This window comes from Lepidochelys kempii, chromosome 1 (genome assembly GCF_965140265.1).
Source record: "Lepidochelys kempii isolate rLepKem1 chromosome 1, rLepKem1.hap2, whole genome shotgun sequence".
Lineage (NCBI taxonomy): Eukaryota > Metazoa > Chordata > Testudines > Cheloniidae > Lepidochelys > Lepidochelys kempii.
In genome coordinates, this window is record NC_133256.1 from 50,344,733 (window position 1) to 50,363,685 (window position 18,953).

Consider the following 18,953-nt stretch of genomic DNA (forward strand, 5'->3'; position numbering starts at 1 on the left):
CCAGCACTAAGAACGTCCAAAAGTGAAGTTCTCTAGTTTCCCGCATATGGAGCAGGAATGACTTCCAGACAGTACAAATGGGCCACAATGTGGGCCTTGCCGAGGCAGTACAGACAATGCTGGTGCTCGTTGCTCATAGAAAATGAACACAGGCAAGAGGCACAGTTTTTAAAGCCTGGAAGCCATGGCATAGTCCCCAAGAGTGTGTGGGTGGGGGGACTTCCCCAAATGGGGGGTGGGGGGAAGAACTATGCAAACTTAACTATAACAACGAACACATACCAAACACAGTAAAAAAGTTATCTACAACTACGTACAAGAAAAAAAAAAACAGACGGAAGGTCACCCTCTTAGTTAAGCTAAGAGCACAAAGGAACAGGGGTTCTGACTCAGGCCATATGGCAGTAAGAGGGAACTGGACAGGCGTTGACCCGCACAGCCTATTATATCCTCAGCTGAGAGCATGAGGGGATACACGATGCACATGTGGGTCAGTGGACACTTCTACTAAAACCTTCCAGCTCCAGCACATGGCGCACATGCGCACCCACGTTTGGAATCAATATAGGGACCACCACTTGAAGAAGTTTGTTCTATTTCCTCAAACTACAGTTATATCATCTAGCCACTGAACAGCTTAAAGGGCCTCAGAGGAGACTGAGTCACAGCTAATTCATAAGACACAACTACTTTGTAGGGTTTTTTTTCTTTTATTTTGCAATCTTATCAATGTGAAATGAAAGGATGGATGAAAGTCCCTCCAAGCACACTCAAAGCAGCTTAACATAGTCAGGAGTCATTGCCTTGAGAAAGCAAAAAGAACAGTCCTGTTCTGTGCGCTTGAATGGGGCACCACATAAGCCTCAGATGAGGCTCCTAGGCTGCAAAACAAGAAGTCATATGTGCAAAAGCAGGTATCACATGAGCAAGTTAGGGGTTCAAGTGCTCACAAAACACTTATGAAGATCTGCATACCAATTTTACTTGCTTTATCCATAGTCATATACATTAATTTGTGCATGGAACTGCCAGTTAGAAGCAGGACCATAATCTTTTTGCATTTGAAAATATAACAGATACTTAATGTTGGGGAGAAGAGCTACTCATTCACAGTGACAACACTTCCTCGCAATGATCAATTCCAATATCCCAGTGTCTAAATTAAGTCCAAGAGGTTATGATACAAAAAAGAATAAAATACTGTTACAGTTAAAAAATGAAAAATATAAAAGCAAATACATTCTGCCTGCATTTCGGCATTAACTGATCACTGTTGCAATAGCTGTAGGGTCATCACTATAGTGGCTGATTTCATGCTAAGGACACCTTCACATTTGTTTCCTTTTATTTAGAGCTGGTTGAAATTTTGACACTAATTTTTTTTCCAGTTTGAAAAAACACAGTTTCATCAAAATTGAAAGGTTTTGTGAAAACAGTTTGATTTCAGTGAAGTTTTGATCTTTTGACCAAAAGAATTGACAAAATTTTCATTTAAAAAAAAATCAAAATTATCTGTGAAAAAGTTCCAAAAATAATGTCATTCAAAATATTTAATGGAAATAACTCTATTTTTTGAACAGCTCTCCTTTATTGATTAATGTTTTAGTCCAACAATTAAAGAATGTTTGCTTCAACCTACAAAGTGAATTAGCTTCAACTTAACTATCCTATTTGATTGGCTTTGATGACAGGCTACAGTAATATAAATGCTAAGCAATCATTTTCTGTGACTAGACAGAGGTAACCTTTTGTTCACAGAAACATTCATAGGAAGTGTCAGCTATGTAAATATGTATGCAAATAGTCTGCGTGAAAGTGTAGGCTGTTAAGTGTCCATGTGGTTCTTTTGACTCTCTGATGGCCTTCCTCCTGTTTATAAAATGTTTAATCATCAACTCAGGGAGCAGAATCAGTGCCTTATAACTTATTGATCACGCACACCTACACTGCACAGATAGCTCGGGAGGCTGTAGAATCCTCATCACTCAAGGTGATTCATTACAGGTTAAATAAACTACCTGTCAGGGATGGTCTAGGTATACTTGGTCCTGCCTCAGCACAGAGGGATGGATTATATGATTTCTTGAGGTCCCTTCTAACCCCATATTTCTGTGAAAGTGTGTTAGATAAAAAGATGAAGTGCATTACAGAAATAATTATGACACATACAATACAGAGAGACATAATACCAAATAGTCAAAGGCACAAACAAAGCAAATAGCTTGCAAATATAGTGTAGGATTATGAAATATGTATGATTGCATAAAGCATTCAAAACATTCAAATAATGAACATATTTATAAAATAATCAAAATGCTAGTGGATAATTCCTGAAGAGGAAAAAAGGCTTTATTTAATAGATTATTATTCACTATTATATCAACAGTGATTTTTATACAGCTAACAGTCTGTTCCTAACATTTCAACTTCGAGAGGTCAAGAGAAACAACCTCTTTTTTAAACAATTAGCTGCAATTCAAGATATTTTTCAATACCACAAGAACCAGAGCAAGTCAATAATGAGCTGTAGTACTCATCATATACTGCCACAAAACTCGGAGTGGGACAGTCTTGCATCATGTAGGAAAGTGTACTGAGGAGAGTTGTCATTTTCTTAAAATAAAAGTTCTCTATATACAGTAAAAGCCTAGCTCATCACGCCCTAGTTTGTTTCTGCCTCATATACAGAATCTCTCTCGCTCAAGCCTGGCAGTTGGCAACATATTAAAACATCACATTGAACTGGAAAACTGTATATGTATGCCTCTACTGAAAGTACAGTTATATCTCTGAGTCTCGAGAACCCATGGTAATTTTCTCGCTGCCAAAGCCAGCAGGCTCCTTGCTCCTGCATCCAGCCAAAAAGCTGCTCAACACATCAGCCTGTGTTCTATAAATCAGAGCAGATGGGGATGGTGATTGATTTTTCCCTTTCTCCCTTTCACAGGCAGGACATAATCAAGGTTACAGGAACTTACCAGGTATAAACATGATACTTCTAACCTTTTTTTTTTTCCTTTGTGAAATAGTAATCAGATTTTCCTGGCACAATGTTTTCTCCTGGCAAGAGGATGTAATAAAGCTGCTGGCTCAAAGAACTTAGGCTAAAGAGTAACATTGGCCAGCAAGTCAAGGTGAAATAGGTTTCAAAGAGTCCAGTCTTATTTCTTCCCTAGAAGAGTATCATTTTCATCACTGTTTCCATTAACATTAATATCTGTTCTTGTCAAGTGATCTGAACTTGTTTTTGCATCCACCCATTCTATATTTGTTGAACTCTGCTTGGCAGCAGATATTAATTTGGACTGTTTTGCAGTAGCCTTTTTATAGGAGGTGTCTCAATAGGAGATGAACAAGACTTTTACACTTATACTGTGTGATGCTTATAGCTTCGAAGCACTGAACCAACTTTAGCAACAGATGAAACTTAAACATATTACATCACCAAACCACACAACTTTTTACAGATGTTTTACAGCACTAAGAAAGAAGATCTGGCATTGGAAGTTTGTACAAACTCAGGTAGACTCTAGATCTAGCACCATAGGCTCTCTGTCAACATAAAGTGGTATTATAACAAGCTGTCCTCTTGCCATTACTCTATTCTTTCTATTTATATTCCTGTTTAAGAACCCCATGTTCATCAGGCAGTTTTCATCAGCAATCCTGGCAATTTTGGGCTCAAAGGAAGAGTACCTAAAATAGTGAACTATTCATGCTCCTGCCACAAAGATGACTATAGCTATATTCTAAGGTATCAGATACACTTGAAATTGGAAATTGGAGGGTTGGAGAACTGAGGAAGTTTCATATTTGCTTGATAATCTGACTGAAGTTGAATGTACTTCATTGATAATCCCTTTTTTTTTCTTTGTTTGATCATTTGCCGCACAAAAAGAGTCCTGAACTAGGAGATTTTAGTGCATATATTTGATGTTAATGTTTTGCAATCACAAGATGACACCCTGTGTGTACAGGTCCTTGGGAAAGCCAAGACAATGCATAAAAGGTATTTGACCTTTTGCCAGTTGTTATATAATCCTATTGCCAGCAAACAACTTCAGAAACAAGGTCAGTACAGCTCCTTGACTGAAGTACCTGGGCCTCCCACATAGCAGCTACTACAGCTGCATATGTGGCTATATATATCACAGAGGTAATATAGCACAAAATCAGTATTTACGAAGTGCCAGTTTTCTTTAAATATAGAAAGTAGGTAGATATCAGAATGTTCCGCTAAATTTTTAAATAAAATCAAATAATGAACAGAAATACCATTTATTCACTGAAGTTTGGAAAACCATGAATATCTACTCCTCAGTGTTAAGATGAACCCACCCATAGTCTTTGGCTCAGCTATAGTCTTATTCATGGAAGGATGAGCTACCAATTAGATCAAATATTGATATGGTTGCCAGGAAGTCTTGTGGTGGGGTCTTTATTTACTGTGTATTTTAACAGGATGAAATCTGAGTACCATACCTAGAAGGTTAATGTCAAGGGACAGAGAATCAAAGCACTTACCATGCAATACAGACTATATATTTCCCTCTAAGAGGAATGAATAACTAAAGGCGCTCCCCCAGTTGATCACTGATGGGTATGCAATGCCTTTTCATGTCAGATTAAAACAAGTAAAGGAAACATTGAGCTAAGGATGGGCATTTTTTCCTGATAAAATAGGAATAAAAGTAAGCAGAACATTAAAGTTCAAAAAAGCTTTGACTATTAATTTCCCACCCTCCACCTTCAGTTTCTTCAAGTCATGCTCCTCTTCACTTCCTTTTTTTAGGCCAAACTAACAAGTATAGTTCTTATGAATTGGCTGTAATCAGGAAGTACCAGAAATGTAGTGAAAAAACCTATTGGAGTGATATTTCCAGCAGCTTTCCAGGGAAGCTGAGGCAGACCTGCCAATTCTCACCCATTTGGAGCGAAACTCAATCATTGCTAATAATCTTAATGCAACTCAGACTTTTAATAAATAATTTTTGCACTGTTTCATAACAAACTTTTTGGAAAGCTCACTTATTTAATCTGTAACAGCTTGAGAGCCCTAGGGAGATTAATCTCTGGAAAGTGTGGGTAGGTGTGTCAGACATCAACTGTAGGCTACTTGGGCAAATTCAGCATTGTAAAAACCTAAGAAAAAATGCTGAACTAATTAAGAGGCTGCAAAACTTCACACCCTTCAATGAAACAAAAATGTATTTTGGGGTCAGATTTTATTATGTTTACTAATTCCTAACATAAAAACTGTGACTGTTCTTTGAAGCTCTCTATATTTGACAAGCAAACACAGTGCCCCACTAGCACATGAGGATTTACAGCTTATTTTTATTTTGTCCCTAGACAATAAAGGTTTAAGTGTAAACGTTCCAAAAACACACACTACATCCTTGCAGACAGGATGCTATTATGTCAGCCAAATTGAACTATAGAGAGTCAGGCCAAGTCGACACTTTGATAGGAGACCCACAAAACATCTACATGAAGGAGTTTGGGAACGTAGCTGCCCCTTTTCCCTCCAAAAAGAAAAGGAGTACTTGTGGCACGTTAGAGACTAACCAATTGATTTAAGCATAAGCTTTCATGAGCTACAGCTCACTTCATCGGATGCATACTGTGGAAAGTATAGAAGATCTTTTTATACACACAAAGCATGAAGAAATGGGTGTTTACCACTACAAAAGGTTTTCTCTCCCCCCACCCCACTCTCCTGCTGGTAATAGCTTATCTAAAGTGATCACTCTCCTTACAATGTGTATGATAATCGAGTTGGGCCATTTCCAACACAGATCCAGGTTCTCTCCCCCCACCCCACCCCCAACTCGATTATCATACACACTGTAAGGAGAGTGATCACTTTAGATAAGCTATTACCAGCAGGAGAGTGGGGTGGGGGGAGAGAAAACCTTTTGTAGTGGTAAACACCCATTTCTTCATGCTTTGTGTGCATCAAAAGATCTTCTATACTTTCCACAGTATGCATCCGATGAAGTGAGCTGTGGCTCACGAAAGCTTATGCTCAAATAAATTGGTTAGTCTCTAAGGTGCCACAAGTACTCCTTTTCTTTTTGCGAATACAGACTAACACGGCTGTTACTCTGAAACTTTTCTCTCCAAGTCAGCACTGTACAAAGGTTACAGAGTGGTGCTAAGAGACACTGTGCAGGGGCAGATAAGACAAAATGGCGGTCCTGGTCATTAAAGATCACTTGGCTCTCTTCACATGAGTAAGGGCAATACTTAGCACTACTGTCCTGGCTACATTCCAGCTTGGGAAACTGTACTGCTGCCTACTAAATTGCCCTTGCATCTTCAACTCCTGTCCTAAATTTGTCTGTTACTGTTCAACAGTTACCATACTGCACCTCAGAGGAGGCTACAGTACATGTCAATGTAGGACAAACCAATCCTTGTGTAAAATGTTCACATTAGCTCTATAATGAAAGGTTCTATACTGATGTAAGGCGTGTACATGTGAGTGCGTGCATGTGCTTCAGAATGTTAACTTTCCTTGCTTACCAGTATGTATTACCTATTTTTTCACACACATCTCCCAGCTTATAAAATAGGTACTGATAAAGGATTTTCCCCACCCTCCAAAAACTCAAAAGTCTGGATCCAGATAAGCAACAACAAAAAACAAAAAAACCCAAAAACAAAAAACAAAAAAACCTCCAAACCTTCCAATTCAATTAGTCAGACAAATACAAATGCATTTTCTATTACATGTTGAATATATATATATTATATAAAGATCAGAAAGTAGTAATTCTTAAACATATCTACAATGAATATCTGTGCATTTCTCCTTATTCTAAGTAAAAGGACTCTCCTGCTAGACTCAGATAGTATGTTATAAATTATTTAAAGAGGAAAAAAAGGTGCTGAAGATACATTCATCCAGCTGCTGAGGAAAAAATCTGGACAAGGAGAAGGAAAAACAAGCCCTTTCATCGGTTCCTGAACTACATCACAAACGAATGAGATAATTGGCAGCCCTTTTTATTTTTATGTTCTCCTTATGCGCAAGACAACTTACGGTTCCTTGGCTGCTACTCATGGTCCAGCACTTAGAAACATCCTTTAATAAAGGGTAGGCAAGTTCAGACCAAAAACATGTTTTCCTCTAAAGTCTATTTGCTCTTGTGAAGTTACACAATCAGATTCCAAGAGACTTTTACATGAACACAGATTTCATTTAGTTTTCTGTGGGGAGTTTGTCTTAATTTATCATTATTAACTGGCTTCCATATACAACATAGCTTCCTTTTTCATGCTAATTCTGGGGTGTTACCAAAATCCAGATTCCAAAAATTTAAGATGGGAGTGCCTGGGAGGAAAGCACTTACTGGGGTTGGGAGGAAGAGACAATTTTAAGCAATTCTGTGATGTCAAACTAGAATAGATGTACATGGGAGATAAGCCAAGAAGGATAAGTAGAAGATCTATGACCATTCAAATTTGATTTAAAATAAAGACCATATAAAATGGGAGTTTAACCATTCACACCACCCCCATTTCCTATAAAAATTACTATGAACTTGTTTTCAATAGGGATTTGTTCTGAGTTAGCTGATAATTGGCCCTTATTAAGCCCATCATAAGCTTTCAGTTATTTTTGTTTTCTGTATTAGAAATCAAAATTAAAGAAGAGACATCCTGATTTTGTATCTAAAACTAGTATTGTAGTCTGAGCTGACACCATTTTGGCCTTATTTTACAGGCTAAATAAGATCTGGAAAGCTACCCCACACTTTAATATTGTGTCTTTTTTAAAATGTGCTATTTTCTTACCACTTTCATCTAGCAAGAAATCATCCTGGTATCGGAACTTTTCTGGTCCACATGCAATAAAAATGTCATCATCACCAAAGAAATCCTGAAGGCAGATCACCTGCAAAGGAAAAGGAAAGGAATACATTCAACATGCAATCTTTCATAATAATAATAACAATAAATTCCTCCAAGTCTATAGCTGCATGAACACTCTTCAAGTCTAATGAAATCAACCAAGATTCTTCTCCAGAGAAGTTTCAAAGCAGAGCTTTGACTATCTGTTATGAGTAAGAAACATTTTTATGGACATTGCTGGAAGAGAGATCTAAAGAAGATAGCATGATCTAAATGTCACATTTACTACAAGATGTATCACTATGGTATGAGGTTAGAGCCTTTTGTTTCCATATGAGGTTGCAGTCAGTAGCTACCACATAATTAATTTGCTTTTACAGTTCACATTTATATTCTTTGACAGCAGGTAATCAGCTAACAGTTTTTCAGGCAAAATTTACTGTGGCTATTTCAACAAAAGCTGTGTGACAATGAAGATATGCCTTGTCAGTTTCCCCCTAAAAGGGGGAAAACCCCATTTTAAGCAGTTACATATTCTCTGCCACTATCCCCTTCACCTCCTCCAAACAGCAACCCATAGAAATGTGAACCACCTCCTAGCAGGCATACCTCTGAGCAATCAGGTCAGTACCAGCCAGGAATTTGACTTCATGTTGAGCAAAAGATTTTTAAAAAAAAAAAGAGCTGATATAGAAAGTCAGAATCGGGGTAGGGTAGATTAGTGTTCATAGCTGAGATGTCCTTACCCAAAGCCGTATTTCATTATATTCACTCTTAACTTCACTTTAAATAAAAGGTTTAATTTTTCCATTCTCTACAATTATTTCGCTAGCTCCAGCAAAAGATTGGCAGTGTTCCCAAATTCTGTCTTTTGGCCATTTTGATCCTGTTTTGACAACTTCTAAAAACAAATTAGAAATCTAACTACCTTTTAAAAAACAGAGGGCACAGTGTGAATTATATAGATTAGATTAGAGAAGAGCTTTTAAAGTTATATTACTTGTAATATCCTTTTAGGAACCTCAACATCATTACCTCCTGGTGATTTTATTCTTTTTGATGTGGTAAACAATGATATTCTTTCTGGCTGCCCCACATCTGGCAAAGAACGCGGGACCACATTTTAAATTTTTTTTCTTTATAGAACACCTTAAAACTAAATTTTTTGGTACCAACATCTGGACAGAAGAGTTCTATGAAAAGCGTTCATTTATCCAGTCGTGCTGCACCGTCAGCAAAGGGAGCAGACTCACTTTTTATGAGTTCCACAATAATATGGGAGAGCAGGTGAATTCAGAATGACAAGATTGGAAGAGGGCCGATGGCAGAAATAGGAGCTGTAATGGTTATCAAGAGGAGAAGAGAGCTGCCCCACTGAACCACATCCCCCTACCATGCAAAGCAGGAAACACCTGCCTTCAGTGTCTACTTCATTAAAAGATCCCTATGTGACCAAATTAACCACTGAGGGTGGGTAGGTTTCTGAAGGGATTGTTGTTCTTGTTTTTAGCAGAGGAACATTAATGACTGAAAAGCCAATGGTTGTACATCTCTCATGCAGAACCATGGTACCACACCTCATTGGGAAGTTCAAAAGGCTTGAGGATTTTTGAAAGGTAACAGTCTATTTACATGGAGAACCTTAAAAACAGATCGATAGATGGATAGACACCTTTTGACCATGGCAGATTTGTGACATAGAATGCTTCAGGCTAGATCAGAAGCAGACAAAAAAGGAGTAACTGAGATGCAGTAGTTTGTATCTCTCCACTGACCTGTCACTTAAGCAGCGTATAGAGTTCACATTTTTCATCCTTACCTTCAAGTCCTTAAACTGCATTTCTATCTAAGTTTTCACACCACACCCATCACCTTGGCACTGGAGCACTAGCCTACATGTACCACCTAACCTCTTATTGTGTTTTCCCCCCACAACGTATACTCCACCAATGATGCCAGCCTCAAATACCTCTTTTGTCATTTCTTCCTACTTCCCAACTCTGCTTTTTTTTCCACACTGCCCCCACTCATGGCACACCCTTCCTAAACAATTTGCAAACCTCAACCTTCTCTTCAGTCAAGTTCCTTTTAAAACACCCATCCTTACCGCAATATTCACAAACGTACTGAGTTTTAGAACTTCATTTAAGAAGTACCAATAGTCTATTTCCACCTTGTTTCCTGAGTGTGTATCTTCTACGTTTTATATTTTATGGGGGAATGGCAGACTTTACTTGTGTCACACGCCCACTTGCCCCCCTCAGTGGGAGGGAGATCAGCATTGTATATTGCTAACGTTGTTGCAAGTATCACAGGGCAATTTGGGAAGGGTCAAAGATGTGAGTGGGTACTGGAAGATTCTTTTGCAGGCTGTGAGAGGCCAAAGGGGGAAGGAGAAAGAGAGCAGAGAACGGGTTAACTCAACACTGTAGCTAGCAAGCTCAGTCTGACGATAAGACCTCGGCCCCAGTCCAAGGTTCACGGCACTAGAGGAAAAGTCTGAAGCTGCGTTTATCTCTCAGCCAGCCACGAAAAGAAAAAGTACACTGAACCAGGGCTGCAGAAATGGAAAACACAGGTGAGACGACGAAGGGGGGAACAGAGCTGCACATCCCTGGAGCCCTTGTGTTTTGGGAAAGCAGAGAAGACCACAGAAAGCCGGTTTGGACTGGCACAAAGAGCACCAGGAACAGAGGTTGCCAAATGGAACATCCCCAAAGGATCCCAGGACTTAAAACCCTCCTGAGAGCTGGAGCAATTCGGAGATTAGCAGCGGACCCTGAACGACCTGTGTACTGGACAAGAACTCCCGTCCACCCCTCCCCCCTCCTTCTTATGTTACACCCATGCCTGGCCAGTGTGAGTACGAAAGTGGGTTCGGGCTTGGGGCACTAATGCTTTCTTCCTTCCTCTGAGTGACGTGGGGAACCCCCTCACCCTCCCAGCGCTCTCCGCTGTTATTTTATTATTTTATCAATAAAGCTTTAAAACTCAGTTAGGTGGTGTGCTGCATCATCTCCTCCCTAAAGATCCTGTGGACTCAGCCTGATCACCTGAAGCCCCAGGCAGATTGGTAACATAAATCTGTCACACTTGTGTGTTTTGTACAGCCCTAAGCACAGTAGCAGACTTTAGCAAATAAGTAATAGTAATCAGAACACTGTTCACTTGGAGTTTGTCTACACACAAAGTTGCACTGCTTTTACTACAGATATGATTTTAAATCACAGTTACTGCATAAGGCTAAATGGAAATTCTAAAAAATGATTTAAACAGGGTTTAAAATTGATTTAACTGATGTCTATTAGGAGCAGAATTAAGCTAAACACAAAATAACCCACTCAACTTAAGTAATACCTTGGCTAGGCTTCATAGCCCAAGATCCAGCCCAAACTACAACTTTAAAGTGCTGTCATACAGTTGTTTTTCCGAGTGCTAGCAGGAGCTTCCCTAACACAAGACTATCCACCCGAAATGGAAAGCTTGCTCCAAAATTCTTTAGACAAACCTTGTAAGAAGTCTGGTGACATTCACTTGGCTGAATGATTGCCAGTATCATGTAATGCATTAGGATGGTAAAATTGTAACTGATACCCATTGTCTGCTCTTGAATAATCATAACACATTCAGAGATAGAAGAGACCTCTTATGTCATCTTGTTCATCCCCCCCCAGTCATTGCAAGATTGCTCCCTAAAGTATATTTTTCAGTAGTTTAGTTATAAATGAGTCAAGAGATAGGACTTCCCTTGAGAGACTATGCCAGAGAAAGATAAACAAAGCGATCAGCTGTTACACATCCAGAGTGGTTTCTTGGCTTTGTTTGAATCAGAGAGTAATCAGCCTGCACCTGGCTCCTTTTACAGGTCATTACTGTGAAACAAGTTGCCCAGGCAAACTGACTATGCTTCCGAAAAGTATTACGTCAACACTAAAACGCAAATTTTAAAGCAGTCTCTGCCTGCTGCCTTCAACATGGACCACAGGAGAATACAGAAAGGCAGCTCCTCTTTAAAGAAAGAGAATCAGACTTCAACTGAAATTCACAGAGCAGTGTGTTTGAATAATTCTCTCAAATCTGAGGGAAGTATACTTCCCTCCCTACTGTCTTTGGCTCAAAGTCTGTTATTCATGCCCACTTCGTTAATCTGCCATTATGTACATCTCATCCCTGGAGATCAGGCTATTTATGAAAAATAAAATTTACCATTAACATATATAGACTTCCTTTCCTATGTTCTGGTCCAAGTTATCTTACAAGGTGAAGATTTAGACAAAAGGCAATAGAAGGTATCTGCTGTTTACACATTTCAAAAGCAGAACCACACAGAATTCATTCTTTTCTGTTGGAATGAAATCTCCATGGTGACAATTGCATCATCAAGCTGTGAAAGCCTTTCAGCAAAGCAGCATTTTTTATGGTGATTCTCTTTACAAGAGTGCCCTCTGTAAATGAACAGAAGATGTTACTGTTGGCACCGTTTGGTTCAAAAACAGCCAAAGCTACATAGCTATTGTGTCTTTACCAGATGCTTGTGGTGTCACGTATTAGCCTAATGCCTCAGAAACAAGTAAACAATCTCACATTATTATATCAGCACAAGTCACCATCATTATAATCAAGAGTCACAGACCTGTGAATTTCCATACTGAACAGCCAAAATGCCCTGGTATCCTGCTGCCAATCAGATGTAATCTAGCCTCCACCCCCTCAATCGTGCATTTAATTGTGCGCTGCTATACCAGAGGAGTAAATTTCTTTCTGATCCCACTGTTGAACTGTTTGTGCCCTGAAGCAAGAGAACTGAGAGCTCATCCATGCAATTATTAATTTTAATAGCTGTTCACTTCAATAATGGACATGTTCCTCAACCTCCATTTGGTGTTGCTGATAACTCACATGTTACTTTGTTTTGTTCAGCGAGGAAGAGTCCTTCCTGAGGAGAGGAATTCTTCTCCAGTCTATACCTCATGCCAGGCTATAATCCCGTACTTGGTCTTTGTGTTGTTGCATTATAGAACACTGTGCCATATTTTTTAAAAAGAGGGAACTTCAGGTGAGACCATGCTTTCTGTAAACATGTCACTATCTTTTTCTGAGAAAAGTCTGATTTATGATGAATCATGTTTTAAAAGTTTCACATCAGCCATCTAAAGTTTACACCTTTAAAATCCAAGGTTGGGGAGAAGCTGTCAGAAAGGTTGGCTCTACAAGATACTGTAGGTACCATCCCTGAGCCTGCTACATGAAGCAGGACCTGGATGAAGAGTTTTTTTTGGAGAGGATGGAGAGGAAAGAAGGGTATTTTGACAAATATAGTACCCCTCCTCCTGTTCACACCCTCCCCCCGCAAGTTGTCATCATGTGGAGTTCTCTGTGAACACTGGAGTTTTACAGCTGTTATTAGCGCTGTCTTGTGAAAGGTCTCTCTCATTAACAGCCAGTTCAAGCTTTTTTTGAAATCAGACATCACTACTGAGTCATGGTAGGTAGCAAGGAACAAATGGCACCTATTCACACCCAAAAGCTCTCCTAAAGAGAGGTTAGCTTACTTCAACAGCTGCACCAATGCACTACTGCACTGACCAGCTACATGGCTCATGATGACATAAGCTATCACATGAAAAATGAGCTGTGCAGGGACTGTGAAATCTTGGGGCCTGGTCTGGAACAGACCTCTGATTTATTTCACTGAATTTGCTTCTCCTTCTGCATCAAAATTTTACTTTTGTCCTCTCTCAAAGCTCTTGACAGCATACTGTTCCTCCCCACCCTATTTCATCTCCTATAACTCCAATGTTCAAGCCCTGCACTCTGCTAAAATTCTATTTCCCTTTGTATTGTTCATTTAATAAAGTCTCTGGTACTGGCTCCTATGCCTGGAATGTCCTCTCTAACCCTGTACACCATGTTACCTTCCTTTTTTTCCTTCAGTTCCCTACTCAAAACTCACCTTTTCCCATCTTTGTTTGGTCTTCAAGACACCATGATCTTCCCTATCCTAAGAGAATCTCAACCCCTCTTTTAGCATCCTCTCTCTCTCCTCTTTGTCCATATATCCAAGCTCCTTCAGAGTACTGTCCCTCATAGACTTTATGGTCAGATGGGATCATCATGATCATCTAGTCGGACCTCCTGCACATTGCAGGATGTCTCTACACCCTCACCACAACTATCTACTCTTATATTCTTAGAACGTTTTTTATCCCCATAGTATCAGTGTCTCTACTAGAGATCACCAAATACAAGAACTCTTCTTGGCTCTCTGGAGTCTACCTTCCAACTCATTCACTCCACCCACAGAACTCACAAAAGGCAAATGCAATCTCTTCCTGGCACCCCTCTACTCCACCCTCAAACAGCGTATCCCAGTTTGACACAGCTGGTCATAGCTCCTCCTTGAAACTCTCTTCTCTCTAGTTGTAACGGTTCTCCCGCCAGCTCACACTGCTCCTTCAGTGCGCCCCATTCTGGCAGTTTCACAGGGTTTTGTCCTTGGCCCCTTCATCTCCTTCCATGGTGAGCTCATTCATTTTAATGGCTTCAACTATCATCCCTCTATCAAATATAGGGTTCTTCATTCATACTCACATCTGCAACAGTCTCTCTTCTTTGATGTACTATTGCCGATGAAAAATTTCACAGTGGCAAAACCAGAACTCTTAGTCTTCCCTCCTTCCACCACATTATACCTTCTCCATCAAGGTAGATAACTCCACCAACCTCACGGTTTCCAAAGCCCATAATCTCAGTACTTTCCTCCTTCTTTCAGTCCTCTTTTATGTTGTTGCTATGTCTTGTCACTTCTTCCTCTTGAGAAGGCCTCAGGCTCCCGTCTTTTCCTTTCAACTTCCTGCCATTGAAACATTTCAGTTTTGCTGGAAATTTTTATTTTCTGTCAGACAATCATTTCCAGCTTAATGGGTCCCCAACTCCTCAGCAGCCCAGGTTTCCAGTCTTCACAGCTCCAGGGCAGTGCACAGCAAATGGATTACGGCAGAGTTAGGACTCCCAGGCTGGCCAGAAGCCCTAGCTCCCAAGGGTCTAGGTTCCCCAAGCTGACCAGCTTCCCACCTGATGTGCTGCTAGGGCTCCAGGCAGCCTACAACATTTTGTACTAAATGTTTGTTCATCCTTTTTCAAACAAAATTTTAGACTTCCCATTCAATGGGAAATTTCCATTTTTCATTCAGTTTCAGAACACTTGCTTTGAAGCATCAGAATTCCACTTTTCAGCCAGCTCTAGCTTGTTTCTCTATCTACACTTTGATTGTGAACTTCTTGTGACTTGGACTATCCCTTCTTGAACAGCTGGAAAGCATCATGTGGAACAAACTGACAGTAACAAATAAATAATAAACCTTGTGCAAAGAGCCATACATACCTGTAGCTCTATTCACAAATAGGGCCAGATACAGAATCTACTGAAGTCAGCAGAAAAAAATTATTTAATAGATTTTGTATCAGACCTACAATAGCAACACCACTACAAGTTGGTATCTCAGATCTGTTTTGTTAACCAGGTTTATAAAACTGAGCAACCAACACAACTTCCTCATGAACACATGCTTATGGGCCAAGTTCAGGACTGCCACAATTTCTAAACACTGTTTTGGTCTAGGAATAAGAAGATAGAATCTTCAGTGTCTAGGAATCTAGCCTGATAGAAATGTAGGATTCTCTCTCATCACTAATCTATTATCAGGCATTCTCCTTTTACTCCAAATATGCAGTACATGCTTTTACACTGGCATTAAAGGAAAAGCAAATTCACAGTAAAAAACCCACAGACAATCCTGTTCATAAAAGTCTTACAAACGGACCACTAAACATTTCCCCTTGATAATGAACCATTTGGCCATGTCAATCATGGGTTTCCTCTACACTGGAGGAAACTAAAGCCAGGCTAAATGCCATAAAGTAGGATCATTTTAATCCCATGACACAATTAATCAGCATGTGGTTGTGAATGAAATTTCACATACAAGAACAAAGGTTGCAATGGGATGAAGAAGTAGGAGAAACTACCACTCGGACCTGACATAAGTTATTCCAGTTATGAGGATAGTATTTCAGTACAATCAGGTTTTAAGGTATAGCAATTCTAACAGCAAATGGGATTATAAATAGGCCCAAATAAATGTATCTGAGTGTCTGGTATTCAGCTACATGCAGATTAATTTTCCTTTGCCAGAGTCACACATTTCTTCTGTTTCAAGTGCAGCGCAGTACTGCCATTCGGTGGCCAAAGACACAAACTGCTGAAGAACAATGCCTATGGGACTTAGTGATTTTCTTATAGCTTTTCCAATCAAGACAATTTTAACGTTGATCAACAGGACACACTCTAATTACAAGGAAGTTTAATTACACTCATATGTGGTTATTTTAAAAAGGAGGTTTCTTATTACTTTGGGGTAATGCTCACAGATGGCACTTAAATAATTTAAAAGATGAAGACAGGAATAGTTTTCAAACCAGTTCCAGGAGCACTATTGTACATTGCACAGCTCCACGGATTTTTGTTGTTTTATTTTACCAGAAGGTTAAAGAAAAGATGTAAAGATGTATGGGTTTCAGGACATGGTAGCTTGATACAGATATACACCTTTACAAAAGGCTAATTTTCCTACTAGAAATAAATGCAATACTATCCTTTCACAGGGTGAGCGGGAAGACGAAGGGTTGGGGTTTTTCATTTTGTTCTGGGATTCTATAGCTTGAGACAAAGGAAAAGAATTTCAAACATAGTAAAGTACTCTATACTTAATATAGGTTCTTCATAACAAACAACAACAGTAACAGAACCCCAAACATCTGGTTCAGCCAATCATATCAATGCTCTCTGGGCCAGTGTAACGCTTATTTTTATGTATTTATGTACTTAAACCATCCTACCCCTGCTGCAGGGCTCCAGTACACAGGTACCTGCTTCAGAGTAATCTGATTAACTATCCTTGCAGCCGTCAATATATCTTTTAAAAGTAAACACTGGTAGCAGCAAAAGTGGATCAAGAGTGCCTGTGTGAGAGAAAAAAAATCTGTCTTAAAAGAAAAGGGGGGCGGGGGGAGAGCCTAGACAATTTTTTTAGACTCCTTTATTGAACAGCGGAGTGATATTTAGTTTGTAATTTAAGTGGGTTTACAAATGAAACTGCTATTTTTCAGCATTTTGGATCTAATATTCCTCATACTAGCATGCCAGGTGTATCTAGGCATGAAAACCAATAACTTAGTTCAGTTTGCATATCACAATGCTGAACATGTATTGAATTTCATTAAAGCAAGTAAGAAGGAACAATCCAGGATTATCATTGTTCATTTTTCACTAGAAACTTCAGCAGATATAATTTGAAACTTCTTCAGTGCATTAAGAGGAGGGTGGAGAACAATTAGAGAATTTAACTAGTTTAAAAGAAAAATGGAGTCAAGTACCAAATTTCTGAGAATTTATAAGTTTTTAGAAGAGAATGGAATGCCTTTTTTAAATTGAAGTTTAAGTACTACCTTAGAAAACATTTTGCAGGGTAAACTTTAGTCATATTAGAAGAACCTAGGTATTGTAGCCTGTCATACTTAAATGTATTAAATGAACACATAAAATTGGCTTGTTTTATAGCAGTATAAACTGTGCTATCTCATGCATCACTAAGCTTTTCTGTTACTTCTGAAGTAGTTTTAATATAATTTTTCCAAAAATTTGTAGGCTTGGGTTTTGTTTATAAAACTTAGAATTAAGGTGCATGTGAGAGATACAGGCCTCTCAGGCCAGAGGATGTACCTGTAGTTTGGGAGGCCAGTTACCTCATTCCATGTGTTCAGGGAAAGTGGATGAAGGCCAGAAAAATAAACTATCATTGGGAGAAAGGAAGATGGTCTTGAGGAGCAGAGAGTATCTGGGAGAGAGAAGGTAGAATGCCCTCCCAGACTATTTCTCCTTTTAAGAGCCTGGGGCCAGAAGTCTTGTAGAGTGGGTGGGTTATTAGACCCAAATGGGAAGGCTCAAACGAGTGATTATTTGACTGGACAACTGACTCAAAAGGAAACTCCAAGCTCAGTTAAGAAAGGAGCTGCTGAGACGGAGAGGAAAAAAATCAGGGGACAGTCACAGCAAAGCTGTGAAAACCCTGAACCTGAGGTCAGAGTCTACAGGCCACAGAGATGCAGGACTGGAAACACACACGCCCCAAAAAGGAGGGCTATGAAGACTCTGAACTTCAGGGAGAGAGTTTACAGATTAGGGAGGCCGGGTCAAGAAACACAAAGGCCCAAGAAGGAGGCCTTTGAAACTCTGCAGGGCCACCCCAGTTCAGGATGGGAGGTATTCTTGGACAACATCTGTCTGCAGTGCATACAACCAAATCTTTACTAAAATCTACTTTTTCAATGGCCCATAAGGCAGTGGACCTCCCACATCAGTAATTATGCTTTACATTGTTAGAACAGCTTTTAATCAGAAAATCTTAAATTTTACGTAAAGTATATATTATTATTCCCATTGTACATGAGGAAAGAGAATAAAAGAAATATCCAAGGCATATGATAAGTCAGTGTTGTCTGGAATAAAATCTAGACCTCCTGATTTAGGTTCTAACCTCCAGATGTTACCAAATCCTTCTAAAATCAGAATGCAGCTGTATGCGCTATTCACCAAGGTATGAAAGGTCAAAATCATAATTTATGCAGTTATATAGGAATATAAAAATTAGAGATGAACCACCATGTCACCAAGTCCATCTCCTGCAAATGGAGGAGGCTGTCCCCTGAAAGCCATTTAAAAAAAAATTCTTACACCATGCTTAATACTCTCTTGATTCAGGGACAATGTGATGTGATGTGATGCAATGCCTCTCTCTCTCTCTCTCACTCTCCCTTTGCACCTTAGTCTTGATTGAGGATTTTTTGGCTTTATAGGGAAGCTTCTTTTTTGAGTGGAGGCAGTGAGCTATGAGATGATGTCAGGCAGTATGGGTTTTGTAAAGGCTTAAAGTTAAATCTACCACTCCTTTTACTTGTGGTGCAAGAATATTTCAACATGGTTTCAAGAGACACAAGGATTGTGTAATGACCAATAAGTATACAAATACATTTCA

The 18,953-nt window shown here is 39.4% G+C and overlaps 1 protein-coding gene across 3 annotated transcripts in view; it reads right to left on the bottom strand.

Annotated features, from left to right (window-relative positions):
* DCLK1 (doublecortin like kinase 1) overlaps positions 1-18,953 on the bottom strand; it is a 324,515-nt gene that overhangs the window by 139,687 nt on the left and 165,875 nt on the right. For all 3 annotated transcript variants that reach the window (XM_073341871.1, XM_073341880.1, XM_073341902.1), the window contains exon 4: positions 7,804-7,903. In XM_073341871.1, coding sequence (XP_073197972.1) covers positions 7,804-7,903 — 100 coding nt within the window. The remainder of the gene's footprint in view (positions 1-7,803; positions 7,904-18,953) is intronic.